This window comes from Suncus etruscus, chromosome 17 (genome assembly GCF_024139225.1).
Source record: "Suncus etruscus isolate mSunEtr1 chromosome 17, mSunEtr1.pri.cur, whole genome shotgun sequence".
In the NCBI taxonomy this organism is placed as follows: domain Eukaryota; kingdom Metazoa; phylum Chordata; class Mammalia; order Eulipotyphla; family Soricidae; genus Suncus; species Suncus etruscus.
Genome location: NC_064864.1, coordinates 59,999,756 through 60,018,579, shown reverse-complemented (window position 1 = coordinate 60,018,579; position 18,824 = coordinate 59,999,756). Strand labels below are relative to the sequence as shown.

At 44.5% G+C, this 18,824-nt stretch overlaps 1 protein-coding gene across 3 annotated transcripts in view; it reads left to right on the top strand.

The window, feature by feature from the left end:
- The window catches only part of NRAP (nebulin related anchoring protein), a 73,627-nt gene that overhangs the window by 41,904 nt on the left and 12,899 nt on the right, over window positions 1-18,824 (top strand). For all 3 annotated transcript variants that reach the window (XM_049764401.1, XM_049764402.1, XM_049764400.1), the window contains 10 exons: window positions 201-299; window positions 2,309-2,413; window positions 3,121-3,228; window positions 3,956-4,069; window positions 5,530-5,727; window positions 11,457-11,561; window positions 12,814-12,912; window positions 14,241-14,345; window positions 15,037-15,144; window positions 15,954-16,265. In XM_049764401.1, coding sequence (XP_049620358.1) covers window positions 201-299; window positions 2,309-2,413; window positions 3,121-3,228; window positions 3,956-4,069; window positions 5,530-5,727; window positions 11,457-11,561; window positions 12,814-12,912; window positions 14,241-14,345; window positions 15,037-15,144; window positions 15,954-16,265 — 1,353 coding nt within the window. The remainder of the gene's footprint in view (window positions 1-200; window positions 300-2,308; window positions 2,414-3,120; window positions 3,229-3,955; window positions 4,070-5,529; window positions 5,728-11,456; window positions 11,562-12,813; window positions 12,913-14,240; window positions 14,346-15,036; window positions 15,145-15,953; window positions 16,266-18,824) is intronic.

Below are 18,824 nucleotides of genomic sequence, written 5' to 3'. Positions count from 1 at the left end.
TAATGTTAATTGACATAAAGCTATTCTTAAATTGAAACAAATATTAACCTGAAGGTACCTAGGATATAAAGATGGAGGAAGCCGCACAATAATTATGTTCACAAATTCACTCTAATCTCAAGCAACCTATGATTTTCTCTTTCAAATGGCATGAAAGAGCAGCACAAAATTCACAGCTTTGATCTTTTTCTGCTCAACAGAAGAAGTACCGTCAGCATCCAGATGCTTTGAAGTTTACCAGTATTAAAGACACTCCGGAGATGGTCCAGGCCAGAATTAGTTATACCCAAGCAGTGGATGTAAGTGATAATGTATATACATTATGACTGCAAGTGAGCCCCCCTTTCAACAGTGCGATTGAAGCCGAGGGGTTCTTGACTTGCTCCTTCTGTTGTTCTAAGGATGAAGGAGATTCTCCTCCATTGCCGAGATACTCCTTAGTGGGGGGGCCTCCTCATTAGGATGCAAATGGGGAGTTACTGTTCCCAGGATGCCAAGTGGGGCTCTGCCTACCCACTGCCCCCTGCTCTCTTTCCTTCCCATTTGTAAGTCTCCAAGATTTGTCTGTGGCTGGGACTTTTCCTGGCTTCCTTTGTTTTCAGGACAGGAACTTGGGGGGGGGGGATAAAAATCTTGCTAATTGGAATGTCGAAGTCATAAGTAGATTTCCTGGGACCTCAGGACAAGAATTTCCTTTCTCGGAACTGTCTAAGACATTAAACAGATATGAGTATTATTTAGATACCCCAGGCTAACTTTGGAGCTATTTCTCATATTTCCTTTATAACATAAAACTGAGACCTGGCCTTTGTAACCCAGTGCTAGGCAGGCTTGGCTGGAATGGAGGGAATGACAAGGTTCTGTAAAAATTCATGTGAGACATGGCTTGGCTTAGGTTGGCTGATACTGGGTGGTGCACCAGTGTTGGTCTGAGCAGACACACTTCTCAACAGCTTCAGACCATGCTCTGTACCAGGAGAGATGTACAAACCCAGGGTGGGGAGAGGCCCCCAAGTTCTCTGATTCCCAGTGAAGTAGTTTATTGTCTTTGAGCCACTTTATTTAACAAGCCTATGAAAAGGCACAGGGTAACCACGTGGTTTTACAGAGGATTAGCAGTGGATCATTTATTAATAATTTGCAAATGATAACCATTGAGAACAAAGTGATTTGTTCTTGTAAACTAAGTTAAAGGGAAACTTAACTCTCCTTGGGAGAAAGAGATGAGGGCTCCTTCCTTCCTGTAACCAACTCTAGGGGGCACTGCTGTGATGCAGAGAAAAGGAACACATCTTCAGGCTTTTGGATGGAAACACCTGGCTTAGAAATGCTTCTCCAGTGGCTGAGTGTGTTATTATTCACCGCTGGCACATCACAGGCTGCACAATCAGTTTTCAGTGAATAACATCCAGAGGCCTTGTATTAGGCCAAGAATTTTCACTGGGAACTAGGGAGAGAAGGAACAGGATAGATATAAGTCCAGGGTCTAAGAGATAATGCAGCAGATCGAATGCTTGCCTTTCCTTTCATATAGTTGACCTAGGTTTGACCCCCAGCATCTCATATGGTCCTATGATCCCACAGAGCGACCCCTGAGTGTAGAGCTACGAATAAGTTCTAAGCGCTGCTGGGTGTAGTCCTAGAAGAGAGGAGAGAGGGTATGTGTGTGTGTGTGTGTGTGTGTGTGTGTGTGTGTATGTGTGTGTGTGAGTGAGAGAGAGAGACAGAGAGAGACAGAGAGATACAGAGAGATAGAGAGAAAGAGAGACAGAGAGAGAGCTACCTTGGTACGAAGAATATCTGTGTGGAGAGGCTGGAACCGAGGACATCAGGGTATAGCTGAGTGCAGCCAGCAACAGTGCTGAAGAGTCTTGGGGCCCAACTTGTCACTGACAACACTATGTGGTTTTCCTACCTGGAGAGATACATACACAGAGAGAGGGAGGTGTGTGTGTGAGGGCATGTCCAGGGCTCTGATTCACTCTTTCTCTGACAACTTCTGGGTTCCGACATTCTCCCAGGGCGGTGGTTGGGGACACTATAGCACAATGGCAGGTATTAAAAAGGCCTGTATGGACACCTCTCGGCCACACGTCAATCAGACCCTTCACTCAGGTTGTATCACCACTTGGGAAGGCAATATTGGGGGGACAATGGATGACTCATTGTACGTGGTGGGGAGAACCTGTGGAAGTGTGTCCCTGGGGGAGTGACATTACTGCCCCTTTGTCTCAGAAATATAAAGGGATGGAGGCTGCATTGGGGAGTGGTGTGATGTGGGGTCTTCTAAACACTGTCTTCATCACAGAGGCTGTACAGGGAGCAGGGAGAAAGTCTCAAGCACCACTATACGCAGACAGTCGATCTCCCTGAAGTTCTGCTGGCCAGGCTGAATGCTATGAATATCAGCGAGGTGAGGCCAGGCTAAGGGTTGCTGGATAAAGGATGAGAGATTGGAGGCCTGTGGCTTGCACAAGGTCCCACACTTGCTTCACTGCTCTCCCATCACCTGTCAGAATATGTGACCTTGTTAACAGGGGCCCCACATTTTCTTTTGCACTGGGTCCCACATGTGAAACTTAAGCTCATAGACCAGAACAAAATGAGGAAAACTGCCTTGGTACAAAAGGCGTCTGTGTGGAGGGGCTGGAATGAAGGAGCATCAGAGCATGATTGTAGCCAGCAGCAGTGCCAGTCTTGAGGGCCCGACTTGTCACTAGCACCCCCTTCCTATCCTATGATGAGGACTCTGTGGTTCTACCAAAAGAGCATGCTCCATGCTCCTGTAGTCCTGAGTCCCCTTTATCCCATCACCCTGCTGCTCAGAGGATTCTGGATCTCTGTGGCTTCAAAACACCTATATCTGTACCGCCCCACCTCTGCCCCCCTCACCCCAGGCTTTACCCCACTGCCCCCAAAAGCAGACATGAAACAGAACAGGATCTAAATCTTTATTACTCAGCCCAAGTGATCTTTAACTCCAGCAGTGGGGGTGGGGGTGTGATGAAGTGGTGTTGAATAAGGGAATCCTAGCCACAAATCAGATTCTCATTGAGGGAAAAAGGGGCAGAAGCCCACCAGGGCTCCCCAAATTCTTGCTTTGTGCATACCTTTCAACAGACACGGTATAAGGAGTCGTGGAGCAAACTTCGAGAAGGTGGCTATAAGCTGAGGCTGGATGCCATTCCATTCCAAGCAGCAAAGGCTTCTGGTGAAATCATCAGCGATGTAAGCATTGACTTCATCATCATAACCATTTATTTTGTGGGAGGCATACCCAATGGTGCTCAGGGGTTACTCCTGGCTCTGTGCTCATAGATTATTCCTGGCAGTGCTTGGGAACCATATGGGATGTTGGGGATTGAAAACCCAGGTTGGCTGCATGAAGGCAAATGCCCTACTCACTGTGCTATTGTTCTGGCCCCTATGATAATTTTTTAAATGAACTCTTTAAAAAATTATTTTTGTTTACTTCTTGTTTCCTGACCTCTGCCTTCTTTTGCCTGTGAATAATAGTCTCTTCTCGCCCCCCTTACTGTGGCAGTGTGGCAAGGCAATAACCAGTGAGGAAGAAAAGACCTTATAACAAAATAATTCCCTTGTCGGGGTACAAAGCCTGATGCTGGACTGTTGATTTGGGCCCCGGAAAGATGAAAAGCACCCCCACCCTGTGCTTCCCCACAGCCATGCATGTGAAGAGGCACCAACAATACACCCACCTTACTCCTGTATGGCCTCCCACATGTCCACATGTCCCGTCGGTTTATAGCAAGTTCTTTAAGTCTTTGGGAGTCTTGCATATGAAAGACTAGGCCTTTTGAGGACTCCCACGCATTTTCTTTTAACTTTCCCAGTGAACGGCCAAAAGAACAAAACATTTTTGCCCAGTACCCACTTCTTCCATTCTGCGTCCCTTGTCCCTGAGCTGTTACTCTCTCCTGCTCTTTCCCTTTAGTACAAATACAAAGAAGCATTTGAGAAAATGAAAGGACAAATGCTTGGATCCAAGAGCTTGGAGGATGACATCAGCTTGGCACATTCTGTGTATGCCAACTCTCTGCAAAGCGACGTAAGTGTGAGAAGCAGCCATAAGCCTGGGGGCTCCCAACTAATTAACTAGGGCACCACCATGTGGGAGCATTCTTGGGGGCATTGACTGCATCCAGCCAGCCCTGTGACATTGCCAGGCCCCTTGTCTCACTTGGCTTTGGCAGCTTCCTCTGTCCAGTAAGAGGTGGGTTCATTTCCTTCAGGATTGGGCCTTCTGTGATTCTGACCAAGAGCTGCACTTGGGGTGTGTGGACTGAACAGGAACCACTGTGGGGCTTGGGTCAGTCTACAGAATCTAGTTTTCCTACTTCCAGAACCTGTTTTTTGTTTGATTAGTTTTGGTTTGAGGATTACATCATGTGATGCTCAGGGGTTACTGCTAGCTCCTCACTCAGGATAGGTCATCTGGGTGCTAGGGATGGAACCTGGATCTGTTGCATACAAGGCAAATGTCCTCTCTTCTGTACTTTCTGGCCAGTTTTCTCATTTCCAACCACCTTGTGTCTTAATTTCCTGGGATATGAACCTCAGAATAGGGGCTTAGACTTGCAGTGTTTGTGGCCTGGTGCTAGGCATGAAGAACGGATCAGAGAAGGCGGTGGGAATTTAGAGATGAGCTGGAGTTTCAGAAGGGTGGCCAGAGGGCTGAGATCTGCATTATAATGCTTTCTAAAAGCTGGGATAAACTTAATGGCTCTTCAGAGGGCTCCTCCAAAGGCAGAATGGTGCTTGTGGTCCAGAAACCAGGAATCTCCCCTCTCCCTCAGGATATATGTGGGACTCTGAAAAATATCCAATCCTCAGAATTTCCAGATTATTTTTTGAGGGGAGCACACCCAGTGATGCTGAGAGGTTACTCCTGGCTGTGTGCTAGAAATCACTCCTGACTTGGGGGACCATATGGGATGCCAGGGGATTGGGATGCCAGGGGATTGAACCGCAGTCTGTCCTAAGCTATAGCACACAAGGCAAATGCCTTACGCCTGCGCCACTGCTCCAGCTCCCAGAACTTCCAGATTTACCAGGAAGGAGCCTAGTTGTCTGGGATTTGAAGAAACTTTTCATTAGAACAAAGAAGAGTTCTTTGTGTCTTTGGAGCTTTGGCCCTGTGCTGGGTCCTCTTAGAGACCTTCAGGAATGTTGGAAGTAGAAATAGTCATAGGCTCAGGCTTCTGCCTTAGGAAAGGGAATAAGTTAGGACATGCGTATGAAGGCACTGCCAGTGTAGCTGTCCCTTGAGTTTCTTGATGGCCCCACCAGGGAGGACCTTATGGAGCATCCTTGTCCTCCAAGTCAAGGGCCTCAGGAATTAGGGTGGCAAGAGAGTCCTACTCAGGAAGCCATAAGGAGCTCAAAACCAAGCACACCTCCACCCCCAATCATTGGAAAAAACTTGGATCATTGAAGAAAACTCTAAGGGAATTTATTCCCTGGTTAGTGATGGCTGTGCAATAATCTCGAATCTGTCTGTCCCTCCAGGTGAATTACAAGAAAGGCTTTGAACTTTCAAAGGCTCAGTTCCATCTACCCTTGGACATGGTCACTTTGGTGCATGCCAGGCAGGCGCAGAACCTGGCCAGTGACCAGGACTACAGACACCCACTACCTCAGCACACATCCTTGGCTGAAGATCTGAGGCTGAGCTGTGCCAAGAAAGCCCACCAGCTGCAGAGCGAGGTGAGGGTCTGTCCTCTTTGGGAGTGCTTCTGCTCTCAGAATTTCCCCCCAAAAAGGGATATGCAGCTCCTGTGGTCTCCTTAGGGACTCAAGGTGAGGAGCCTGGGCTTGGTTTTGGAACATTGCCCCCTCCTGTGTCCTGTCTAATTCTAAATGAGCTGCATCGCTATTTTTTGTTTGTTTGTTTTTGTTTGTTTCTGGGTCACATCTGGCAGTGTTCAGGGCTTACTCCTGGCTCTGCACTCAGGAATTACTCCTGTTGGACTCGAGGATGCCAGGGATGGAAACTGGATTGGCTGCATGCAAGGCAAATGCCATACCCACTGTGCTATTGCTCCAGCTCCCCTATTGAATTTTGAGCATGATACCCCATTAATGGGGCTGGGATATTGGTTCTTATGGAAAGAGGAGTGATGCTTAAAGATAGGGGATGGTTTACCCAAGAACACCCCCACTGGATGAGGAGGGGAGAAAGCAGCACAGAGAATATCTTGATAAGATGTCAAGATTCCCAATGCTGCATGATCAGGGTTAGCCACTGACACTGTTACTGCTCCAGGTGGGCTAGAGCTTCCTCTCTCCCCATTATCTAAGAAGGGGTACATGGAATATGTGGCAGAAGAGAGGATGGAACAGGGCAGGGCCATTGCCCTTCGGTCCCAACACTTCTTTCGCCTCCTTCTTCCTCACAAAGCCACTAACTTATTTTTATTATGAGTGCAACTATTTATTTATTTAGTTTCATGAAATAACTGTTATTCATATTTGGGTTTCAGGCATAGTGTTTCAGCACTGATCCATTCACCACTTCCCCCCACCAATGTCCCTCTACTCCACACCCATTTACCACCCACCCCCCAGTCTACTTCTACAAGAGACACTTACTTGAAATAAGCTTTTGCATTGTGGATTACAGTGCTGTTGCTGGTAGGCTTTCATATATAACATTCTATCACCTTTTGGCACTTTCTCCTCCCATTTGAATGCTTTCCTCCACCATATAGCCCCCTCAAGAGACATGCTTCCTACTGGGTAATAGACCTCATGTTTTTTGTTTTTATTGTCTTTGGGTATTCATTGTTCCACCATTATCTTTCTTTATAGCCCATATATGAGACAGATTATTCTGTGTCAATCTCTCCCTCTGACCAATTTCACTCAGTATGATGCTTCTCCAGGTACCCTCATGTAGCTGCAAATGGCATGACTTTATTTTTTCTATGTAATTTTTTCAAGTAATATTCTACTGTTTATATGTTCCATATTCTCCTTATCCAGTAATCTATTCTTGGACACTTGGATTGTTTACAGAGTATGGCTGTAAATAAAATAGGGTTCCAAATGTCTTTTCTCCATTTTGTTTTTGGGCCCTTAGGGTATATTCCAAGAAGTGGAGTTGCAGGGTCAAATAGAGGCTCAATTTCTAGATTTTTTTTTTTGAACGTCAATATTGTTTTTCAGAAAGACTAGATTAGTTTTCATTCCCACCAGTAGTGAGTCAGAATACCTTTCTCCCACATCCACACTACTACTTATTTTTCTTGTTCTTTGTGATATGTGCCAGTGTCTGGTGTGAGATGATATCTCATTGTTTTGATTTGTGATAATTAGTGATGCAAAACATTTTATCTTTTGCCTTTTGGCCATTGCTTTTTTGAGGAAGTTTCTGTTTATCTGTTCTCCCCATTTTTTGTTTGAGTTGGTTGTTTTTCTTGAAAAGTTATACTAGTGTCTTATATATCTTTGATATTTACCCCTTATCAAATGTTAGGTAAATGACTTCTCCCATAAATGGGCTGTCTTTTTATACTTTTTATTTTTTATATTTATTTTTATACTTTTTTAAATACTTTTATCATTTTATTTGAGGTACAGAAGCTTCTTAATTTAAAGTTGTCCCATTTTTTATTCTGCTTTCATTTGCTTGGTCAATGATGTTTCATCCTTTTTTTTTTTTTTTTTGGTTTTTCGGCCACACCCATTTGATGCTCAGGGGTTACTCCTGGCTAAGAAATTGCCCCTGACTTGGGGGGACCATATGGGACACCGGGAGATCAAACCGTGGTCCTTCCTTGGCTAGCGCTTGCAAGGCAGACAGACACCTTACCTCTAGCGCCACCTCGCTGGCCCCAGTGTTTCGTCCTTAAAGATTCCTCTAACAGTATTGTTATGGAGAGTTCTGCCTACATATTTCTCTATGTGTCTATGGATTCAAGTCTGATATTAAGGTCTTTAATCCATTTTGATTTGACTTTTGTGAGTGGTGTTAGAGGTGAGTTACTTGTTTGCACATAACTAACAAGTTTTTTCACCATCACTTGTTGGGGTTTTTCCTTGCTCCACTTAAAAGGGGGGGATATTTGGATGATATTAATCTTCTTAATTAAGGGATGTGTTTACATTTACTAATGTCCTTTTTTTATTTCTTGAACTGACCTTTTTTGTTGTTTGTTTAAGGGCCACACCTGGTTCAAGGGTTATTTCCTGCTCTGTGCTCAAAAATCACTCCTGGCAGGCTTGAGAAATCATATGGGATGCCGGGATTGAACCAGATTGGCCATGTGCAATCTCCCCACTGTGCTATCATTCTGGCCATTTGCACTGGTCTTGTAATTTTCTATGTACAGGTCTTTTATAGGTATTAGTATAGGTCAAATATTTCAGAATCAGCTAAAAAATTCTGTAGCTGTACATTGTGAATGAAATTTTAAAAAATAACTTTCTTATCATTCATTATTTGGATATAGGAAAACCATGGAGTATTGAGTATTGATTTTGTAGCATGATACTTTACAAATATATTGTTTCTAGGAGCTTTTTTGGTAGAGTCTTTAGGATTTTCTAATTATAGTATCAGGGCATTCACAAATACTGAGATCTTGACTTCTTTCTTTCTAATCTGGATGCCCTTAATATCTGTTTCTTGTTTTATTGCCATGTCAAGTACCTTCAGTACTATGTTGAATAAAAATGGTGTCCAAGTTTTATTATTTCCTTTATTCTGCCTGCTTTGAGATTCTTTTTTGGTCATTTTTCCATATCTTAAGGTACACTGTTGATATTTTTTTTGTTTTGTTTTTGGGTCACACCCGACAGTGTGTTACTCCAGGGGTTACTCCTGGCTCTACACTCAGAAATCACTTCTGGTAGGGTCAGGGGACCATATGGGATGCTGGGATTCAAACCACCGTTCTTCTGCATGCAAGGCAAATGCCATACCTCCATACTATCACTCTGGCCCCAACCGTCGATAGTTTTATGTGGGATGTTCCTTCCTGGTTAAAGTTTAAATAACTATGAAATTTCCTCTTAACATCATTTTAACAGTGTCCCACAAATTCTGATAGCTTATGTCCTCATTCTTGTTTGTTTCCAGGAATATTTTGTTTTGTTTTTGTTTTTTGTTTTTTTGTTGTTTTTTTGTTTTGTTTTTTTAGCTTTTGGGTCACACCCAAAAAAGTGGTGGCACTCAGGGGTTACTCCTGGCTCTCTGCTCAGAAATCGCTTCTGGCAAGCATGGGGGACCATATGGGATGCCTGGATTTGAACCACCATTGGTCTTGGGTCAGCCACTTGCAAGGCAAACGCCCTACTGCTGTGCTATCTCTCTGGCCCCGGAATATTTTGCTTTTAATTCCCATCCAGACCCACTGGTTGTTAAGTAGCAAATTGCTCAATTTCCAGGTTTTAGAGTAATTTTTAAGTTTTTGTAATTCACTTATGTTTTTCAGCTCTGAGAAGATAATTGGTATGATTTCTACTCTCTTTGTGGGGATTTGTTTCATATACTGTCATGTGGTCTATCTTAGAGAATATCCCATAAGAAGAATGTGTCCCCTGCTTTTTGAAAATGAATATATATGTGTATTATTTATGTATATAGTACACATAAATATGCTCTGTTTTATTTATTCTTTCAAAGCAAGAGCTTTTGTCTGGTTGATCTAGTTATAATTAATAGCAGTGTTGAAGTCTCCAACTATTACTGTGTTACTCTATGTCTTTCTTCAAGTCTATTAGCAGTTGTTTTAAGTATTTTGCTTTCCCACATTAGATTCATATATTATTAGAATTCTGAGTTTTTCATAATGTACATAACCTTGATAATTAAAAAATGGCCTCTACTGTCTCTTATAACCCTTTTCATCCTGAAATCTGTCATCTGATGCATCTGATACAGTATAATCACCCTGATTGTTTGGAGGGAGTTCTTTGCTTGATGAATTGTCTTCTTACCTAAATTTTGTCTGTGTTTGCTCTGGCTATGTGTTACTTAGAGGCAGAACAATGTTGGGTTTAATTTTCTATTCTATCTTGCCACTGTCTGTCTCTTAATTGGTGCATTTAGCCCATTGACATAGAAAGAAACTACAGTCATAAAATTTTGTGCCATCTTTCTGTAGGGGTTTGGTGTATTTGTGGGATTTATTTTGTCATAAAGTAGCTCTTTTAGTTATTGCAAAGATGGTTTTGAAACTATGAAGTTCCTGAGTTGTTTACTTGTGAAGTTGTGTATTGTTCTTTCAAATCTGAGAGTTTAGGCAGGAAAAGTATCCTTGCTGAGTTGTTCATTTAATTGATTTTTATATTCACTATGACCCACCATTGTCTTCAAACCTAGAGGATTTCACTCTTTTATATATAATTTCTTTCTTTGGTCTTGCTGCTTTTAGTATTCTTTCTCTAACTGTGGTTTTAGTCACTGGGATTATGTGTCTTAGAGTATTTGAATCTCTTTTAGCTGGATCCTTTCCAACCTCCTGGATGTGGGTGCATACACTTTCCAATTCTGGGAAACTTGACTCTTACTTCTTCGTTAGGGTTTCCTTCCTGGCCTTCTGGGACCTTGATGATTCTTTTATTGTTCCTTGTCAAATTCCTTTGCCAGCTGTTCATTTATGTTTTCTATCTGCTGTTGTCTGGATATTTTTTGCACCTCGTCTTGGAGTTTACTGATTCTGTTCTCAGCAGCTGTTTTTTTCAGTTGAGGCCTTTCAGTGATTTTTTTTTCAGGTTTGGTATTTCTGTTTGTAGTTTTCTCATTTCTGCACTCATATGATCTGTGTTTTATTGATAGTACATTTTATTGCTTCTTTGAGCTTGTTAAACATCCAATGCATTTCCACTCTGAAGTCTTCTGTACAAAGATTATATAGGGAATTATCATTGACTGAGTCTTAAGGATTGCAGTCATTGCCCACTACCTGTAGTGAGGATCTGTGCTACTTTATCATAGTGCCTTTTATAGTCTTGGTATTATCTTTTCCACTTCACTGTCAACATCCCTATATACTAAGAGATCTCTGGAGGAATTCTATTGAGGTTACTCTTTTGGAGGGTAGGGTGCTGCCATGCACTTGGATGACTTGAGTTTGGTCATCAGCATCTCATATAGTACCACAAGCACCACCAGTCCAGGAGTAATTACTGAGTGCAGAGCCAGAAATAACCCTGACATCACTAGGTGCTTCCTTCTCAAAATAAAATAAAATAAAATAAAATAAAATAAAATTCTACCTTGCATCCCTCTCCCTGATCTGCGAATCAGGTTCAGCAGAACTAGGTCTATTCAGGCCCATGGTTTGGTTTCCCAGTTAAACCTTATCACAGGAGTAGCTGAGAAACAGCAGGACCCAGGCTTATAAGCCAGATGCTCTTGAGCTTTGGTTCCTTTGCCCACCCTTTATGTTCTTGTTGTCCTGATTCCATCTGGTCTTTGTACTCTATAGAATGTGTATCGGTCAGACCTGAACTTCATGCGTGGTGTGGCCTGTGTCATTCCTGGTACTTTGGAGATTGAAGGCAGGAAGAAAGCATCGGAACTCATCAGCGAGGTAACCATGGAGGCTGGTGGAAGAGACAGGATGGGACTAGTTCCCCAGGTTGTAGAGATTCTGTATTTTTTTGAAGCAATTGAAAGATGTAAGGAGAAAGAAAGGGAGAAGTATGTATGTAAGAGAGAACACAGGCCTTTCTAGAGTGGAAATAGGCAAGCAAAGAAACACAGAGACAAGCTAGTGAGATATATGATCAAGAGAGAACATGGACTTGAAGATCAAACTAAGAAAACAAGTCCTCAGCTCCCTAATTAGCAACATGGGACTCTCAGGCCTTCTAGGGTTAGTCTTTATGAAGAGTAGCACTAATAACACTACTCTACGTATAGTAAATACTTTTCTGGTGAGTACAAATGAACTGGTTGCTATAAGCATCTTGAGTTTTTTGTAAACTTAAGGAACTGTAGCATACTAAGCTGTTTGAATGGCCACAGAATTTCTCCAGAATTCTGAGACTTGTGCTCATAAAAGAAGCAAGGACAGGAGGGGAGGATGACAGTGATGTTCTTCTTTCATATTGATCAGAGAAGTCAGGGAACAGCTGAGAAGGCACATATGTGACAGGGGACACCAAACAAGTTTGACTCTAATTTTGGTGTGTTTTTTTCTTTTTTAAAATTTGTTTGTTTTAATTAGTTTTGGGGGTACACCTGGCAGTGCTCAGGGGTTCCTACTGATCTGACCTAGAAATTATTCCTGGTGGGCTCCCAGGACAATATGGATGCTGGAGATCGAATCTCATTGACTTACCCACTGTGCTATCACTCCAGCCCTAGTGTCTTGCTTTTGTAATGAAAACTCTATAAAATAGAGGTTCCTAAGCCCCAGAATGCTTCAGAATCATCTTTAGTGCTTAAAAAAAGAAAATCGGACACCTGGGCTTACCACAATGTTTTAAATCCCATCCCCAGAATGGGATGCAGTCTTGTGTATTTTCAAAGTTGTGTGTTGTTTCTAATATGTTTGGAATACCTGAGGTATTGACTGGAAACAAAACTTGTTTTAATAGTCATGTAGACTAATGGTTCTAACAAAGGGCTGATGGACTTTGCTGTGGTTAGGTGTCCATTCTGTCCCCTTCTCTCTGCTACTTTGACTTTTTGAGGGCCAGGTTCCAAGCCAAGAAGTGAATTAGTTTCCCTTTGCCAATGTGTGACCTCAGAATTAAAGGCTTAGCTGGCTCTGAAAGCATCTGTGCTTCTTGATTTCTACCTCACTGTGTCTTCTTCCTTCCTGTTCATGAAATCAGAGCAAATACCGCCAGCATCCCCAGGCATTCAAGTACACAGCCGTGACTGACACTCCCAGCCTCCTTCACGCCAAACTCAGCAACCAGATTACGAATGAGGTAACAGCTCCTAGTGACTTTCACAGGGGCTTTTAAACATGTTAGACAGTTGGGACCAGAGTGCTTTCCTTGTCTACAGCTGACTCTGATTTGATCCCTGGTAACACCTGGTTCTTGGGCAAGCACTATTTCCCTGGGCAAGGCTGGTTTAACCCTTGGCACTGTAGCGACTGGGCACATAATAAATTCAGGGCCTCTTATTGCACTACCAGTCTAGTTGGCAAAGAATTGGCAGGAGAGAGCTTCATGCCTTCTGAGCACTGTTTGTGCTGTCCTGGATGGTCCTAGCTGGGACAGAAACATCTATTCCTATGAACAAAAGCAGACATGATGTTGTTGAGTTCTCTGAGACAGTAGCCAGTGCAGCCAGAGCTGCCACTGGTAACAGAAAGTTTACACAAAAACTGAAGGTCAGTTGAAACCTTGCTCCCTGTGATCAGGATTTCCACTCCTTGGGTCTTCCTGATCCCAAGCTGCTGTTTATTACTTATTGACTTGAAACAAACAGCACAGTCACCTCTCAATCAACTTTGAAAAGTTCACATTGGAAGTACCTTAAAAAATACGATGGCATCCAATTAGATTCTCTGCCAACTAGCTTTCTCTGAACAACCTATAAGAGCCACTTACACAGAACCACCCAGACAAGATCACTTGGGAAATGCCATGAGAACCTTCCCCTCACATATCCTCTCAGGTGGCAGCACACAAGTAGATATTGGACGGGAGGAGGTGGAAGAGATGGAAGACATTTGAGAAGCTTGACGTCACCACTGTACAGGTGGTCCAGGTCCATCCCTCTAGTAATTAGCAGAAAGGCAACAGTTGATTGATGTTCACTGTCACAGAACAAATGAAGGACTGATCAGAACTTAGACTTTGAAGTGCAAAGGAGCCCATGACCATGCTTATATAGATTTAGGGGTATAGAGAGGATCTCAGGACTCCAAACTTCTAACCAGTTCTTAAGAGATGCTGCTGCCTTTGTTTTGTTTAAGGGTCACCAGAACATACTCAGTGGTGTTTGTAGACCTTGCAGTACTGGGGACCAAACTCAGACCTTATGCATTTAGAGCTCCCTCCCGCCCTTTTGGCCAGCTCCTAGCCTCCTCCCCACAAAGCAGAGTCTTCCCTATTCCTTTCATACTGACCTATATACGTGTGAAAATAAATATTTGTTTTTGCCAGGGATGATATGATCTGTGATCCATGGCCCATGGCCCACAACATAGCCAATAGCCCTTTAACAGAGCAGGCTGTCCAATGTATACTGGGGCCCTCAGACTGCAATGCACCATACTTACCCCTCCTTTTTCTCCTGCACCCAGCGCCTCTATAAAGCGGCAGGAGAAGAAGCCAGGCACCAGTACACCATGATGCCCAGGCTGCCCGAGTTTGACCGAGCAAAGATGAACGCAGCCATTCTGAGTGATGTAAGTCTTTCCTGACACTCAAGGTCACATGAGCACCAAAGTCACCAAAGTGCCTGTGTCTGGGACACAGTCTAACTGTGGCTCTTCTCATGTTGACAGGAACTTAAATGTGTCTCTTCCAGGCTCAACTAAATGCACCTTTTCTCCTATGTCACGTACATCCACATCACAGCCCCTCCAGCCTGGCTGGGGCTAATGAGCTTTTTTCTCCTTTCTTTATTTTTCTTTCTTGGTTTCTGAGCTACTCCTGGTGGGGATTGGCGGGGGGCCTTATGTATCAGGGATAAAACCTGGGTCAACCTTGTGCAAAGTAAATGCCATCCCCTCTGTATTATCTGTCCAGTCCCAATAATGAGTTTTTCTCCTCCAAAGAGAAAAGCTTGACAGAAACAGGGTCCCTAACTTTGTATGACTGAAAGGGGGAGTCTTTTTTCATTGAAGTGTGCAGTTTTGTTTTTTTAAAGATGATTTCTATCACTTCTGGAGTGACAGTACAATACATAGGGCACTAGTCTTGCATCACAGCTGACCTGGGTTTGATCCTTGCTTCCAATAGAGTTCCTGGAGTACTGCCAGGGGTGATTCCTGAGTGCACTGCCAGGAGTAACCCCTGAGTATCTCTGGTGTGGTTTGCAAACCAAAAACCAACCAAACAAAAAAGATCCTACATGTGTGTATATTCCCGCCTTAGGCAAAATACCAGGAGTCTTGGCGTAACCTGCGGTCTCAGGGCTACAAGCTGACAATGGACGCACTCCCCTTCCAGACTGCCCGGGTTTCAGCAGACATTGCCAGTGATGTGAGTTAATGACCTGACCTTCCCTCATGCCTCATTCCTGTTAACGTGATGTAAAACAGGGTCTCTAGTGGTTTTTCCTGAATTAAAGCAAGTCTGTCTCCCAATGAGACAGCATGTTACCTGCAGAATCTATTAGCTATGAATGAGATGCTGGGACAGAGGAAGGAAAAGAAAGACTCTATGAATCAGAAGGCAAACTCAGGCTCAAGAGTCGGGCAGGAAGGATCATTCCTCTGAGGTCACATGGACTGGCCCCTGTGAATATGCTACCCTGAATAGAAAAAGTGAGGGAGTTGGCCCTGGGCTCGCTTTGGCCTCCACACAGCCCTGTCTGCTATGCAGGTCTATGGCTGTTTCAACCACTCTTGAGAGTTTCCATCATTCTGGGCCTTGAAGGTGACTTTCTTATTCCCACAAACAAATTGCAGGACTTCAAACAGTCAGCAGATCCATAGGGTGAATGTTCTGCCAAATGCAACTGAGAAAACTCACTTTTCTTTTTCCCTTTTTGATGGATTTCTCTTGCCCAGAGGACATAGAAGGGGTGTGGGAACCCCCCCCCCACTTGGGTCAGAGGCTCTGGTTTTAATTAGCTGGGAAGAGGGAAGCTGGGGTGTTTTCATTGTGCCTCAGCTCCAGCGGGGAAGCCTACTTGAGGGACAACTTCTGCCCATTTTTTGTGACTTATCATCCTCTTCCCTTCCCAATGTCAGAGCAGATACATTGTCCCCAGTTTGCCCTGCTGAGTGCATATGGAATCTAGCCAGGCCGTCCATGGCCGCTGATCATGACTTGGCTGGTTCCTCTAGTTTCTCTACAGACATGACTTTGTGAAGGAGCGAGGGAGGCTGATTGGAGCCCAGAGTGTCAATGATGACCCTTGGCTCTGGCACTGCCGACGCATGGGCCAACTGCAGAGCGAGCTAGCTTACCGGCGGGAGGCGGCTGGCAACCGTGATCAGTGCCACTTGCCCAGGGACATGGTGCCCCTGGTGCATGCCAGGAAGGCTCAGGCTCTGGCCAGCGACTATGACTACAGGACACGATGCCATGAGTTCACAGCACTGCCCGAAGACCTGAAGATGGCTTGGGCCAAGAAAGCCCACGCCCTGCAGAGTGAGGTAGGAATCATTTCCTGGAGCTGGTACATACCCTCATCTCTCCCTTCCCCTGTGGACCCCCTTGCCCCAACCTCACTCATTCCACAACAATCCTGAGCACCTGCCTGCGCAAGCTATTTGTATATCTGGAGGTTGCAGTAGTCAGTAAGAGTTCGAATCTCATGAGTGGCCGTGAATGTGAGGGATGTGAGTGAGGACTGAGGTACACAGTGTCTGAAAAGGGGTGCCTATCATGAGCGGGACAAGGCTGGGTAGGTGGGCCTTGAGGCTATGGTGTCTTCGCATGCACCCTTTAAACATGAAATCTCAGGCCAGGAGGTAGTATAGGGGCTAGTGAGCATGCCACGGGAACATCTGAGCCAGGTTCAATTCCCAGCACCACTCGGTCCCCTGAGCATCTCTGGGTTCCCAGCACCCCTGGGGTGGGCTGGGTCATCCCTGGCATCTCAGGGCCTAAGCATCATTGCATCCCTAGCTCTTTGCATTGATATGCTGGGCCCAACAACTGAGAATTGCCAGCAGGGCTTCCAGAACTCCTGAGCATTCTTTGGGAGGTTTCAGAAAGGGGAATTCATAGAATTTACTAGGTCTTCCCATAGAAAAGGTGGAATTTTAGCAAAGAGCACAGGAGGTATAGGGGGGCAGAGTCTTCCAGCAAACAAGATAACAAAGGCCAGAGCAAAGCCCTAGACAAGTGGGTGAGTGCATGGGAACAACAAAAAAAGTAACTGTGCCCTGAGCTGCTCCTCTTAGGAGATGGGACCTGCTGACCCCCTGGGTTCTTGGGCAGGACAGGTCCAGAATCTGCCTGCTTACCAGCCAGCTTTCCTGAGTGCTTGTAACGGGGAAAAGAAACATTATTCTGACATGCACTGCTAACACAGGCAGCTGGGTGGCAGCTGTCCCTCCCCTACCTACCTCAGGGGTAGATTCTGTAGCCAGTTTTCTCACCTGGAACTTGGGAGCAGTGGGGATACAATCTGACCATCCCAGAGGAGCAAGTGCTATATGTTTGTATATACACAGTTGTGTGAATGTGTTTCTATGTGTGCATTTGTGTATATGTTTTTTTTGTGTTTGTGTATGCCAGGTGCTGTGTAGCACTGCAGATTTTATCTCTCTAGGCTTGCGTGAACTCCAACATCCATCTCGGGCCTTCTCCCGAGATGTCGGAGCTAACCCCCAAACATCTGGGTTGAATGGGCCCCACCCATAGCTTTGCAGTGCTCCTGACCCTGACCGCCTCGGTGCCATGGTATAGACCCTATCTTTAGTGTGACTCAGAACTGTCTCTAGATATGACCCAATGTCTCTGGGGACATGTTTTCACAGTTCTCAGTTGCAAGGGGTGCCCAGAGAGCATGAGGCAGGGTGGCACATGCTGGCCTAGGGGTCTTGTATTTTGATTCCTAACCTTCTGGGTTATTCTCTCCAGTGCCTAGAAGGCAGGACTACTCTGGTCCCCTATCTATAGTCCTGACTGTGGAGGGCACTGTCCTTTTTTGGAAAGGACTGGAACCCTAAGGATTGTTCTGAACAGAGAAGCTGTGCTCACTTCTGATGGCTGAGGTCATGCTGAAGTTCTGAGTCATCCTTCAATGCATCCACTGTTGCTTTAGGCTTTGTGTTTACTGGGTGTCGGGGGTATTGTCTAGGTTCTGAAGTGTTGTGAATAGGTGTGTAGTAAGTCTACTGGCACCAAGACTCCTCTCTCCTTTTACAGATAGTTTCGTTCAAAGAAATTTACTGAGAGAAATGTGAAGGGAAAAAAGAAAGAACATGGGAGGGAGAGAAATAGTAGAATGAGCAGTAATAATAATAGTAGTAGTAATACTATTTGATATAGTAATAGTAATAGTGGGTAAGCCCTTACACAAAACCAACCTAAGTATGATCCCACCTGGTTCCCCAAGCACAACCAGGAATAATTCCTGAGTGAAGAGGAGTAATCTTTGAGCATTCATTATTGGGTGTGACCCCAAAAACAAAAACAAAAAAGAGTAAGATATGGGCTTCTCCAGAGTGGGAAGGGCCCAAATCACCCATTATTTTATAGTCCTTACTGATAATTCATTTTTTCATATGGATGGTTGTGTTCTAAATCAAGGAATCAAAGGCTCACTCAATCCTAAAAGGTTGGTAGGGGGTCGAGGGTTTCAGCTACTTCTTCTAATTCTCTTTCCCAAGCCAGAAAGAAAGCTGTGGCAGGGCTAGAAGAGTGGGCATCAGGGGATGCCAATGCTCACCTCAAAGGTGAAGGTCATGGGGGCTGTGATTTCTCTAGTCATAGCCAGATTCTGCTTAGCCCAGACTCTCTGAGATGTCCACTGAGCCCAGGGCTGGCTCTGATGCTCAGTTGTCTGCCACCCCCAGATGGGCCATGGGGCTCCCTTGGAGTTGCAGGGAACCCAGAGAAGACACAGAAGTCACTGTCAGGGGTATGACCCTGAATCTTGTGACCTCCTGAAGATTCCTTCCATGTTCCAGGCTTCAGCTTCCTACTCTGAACCAGCAATCATGCCAAAATGTCTGCAACAGTTCCAGGCATCTGTTTTTCTT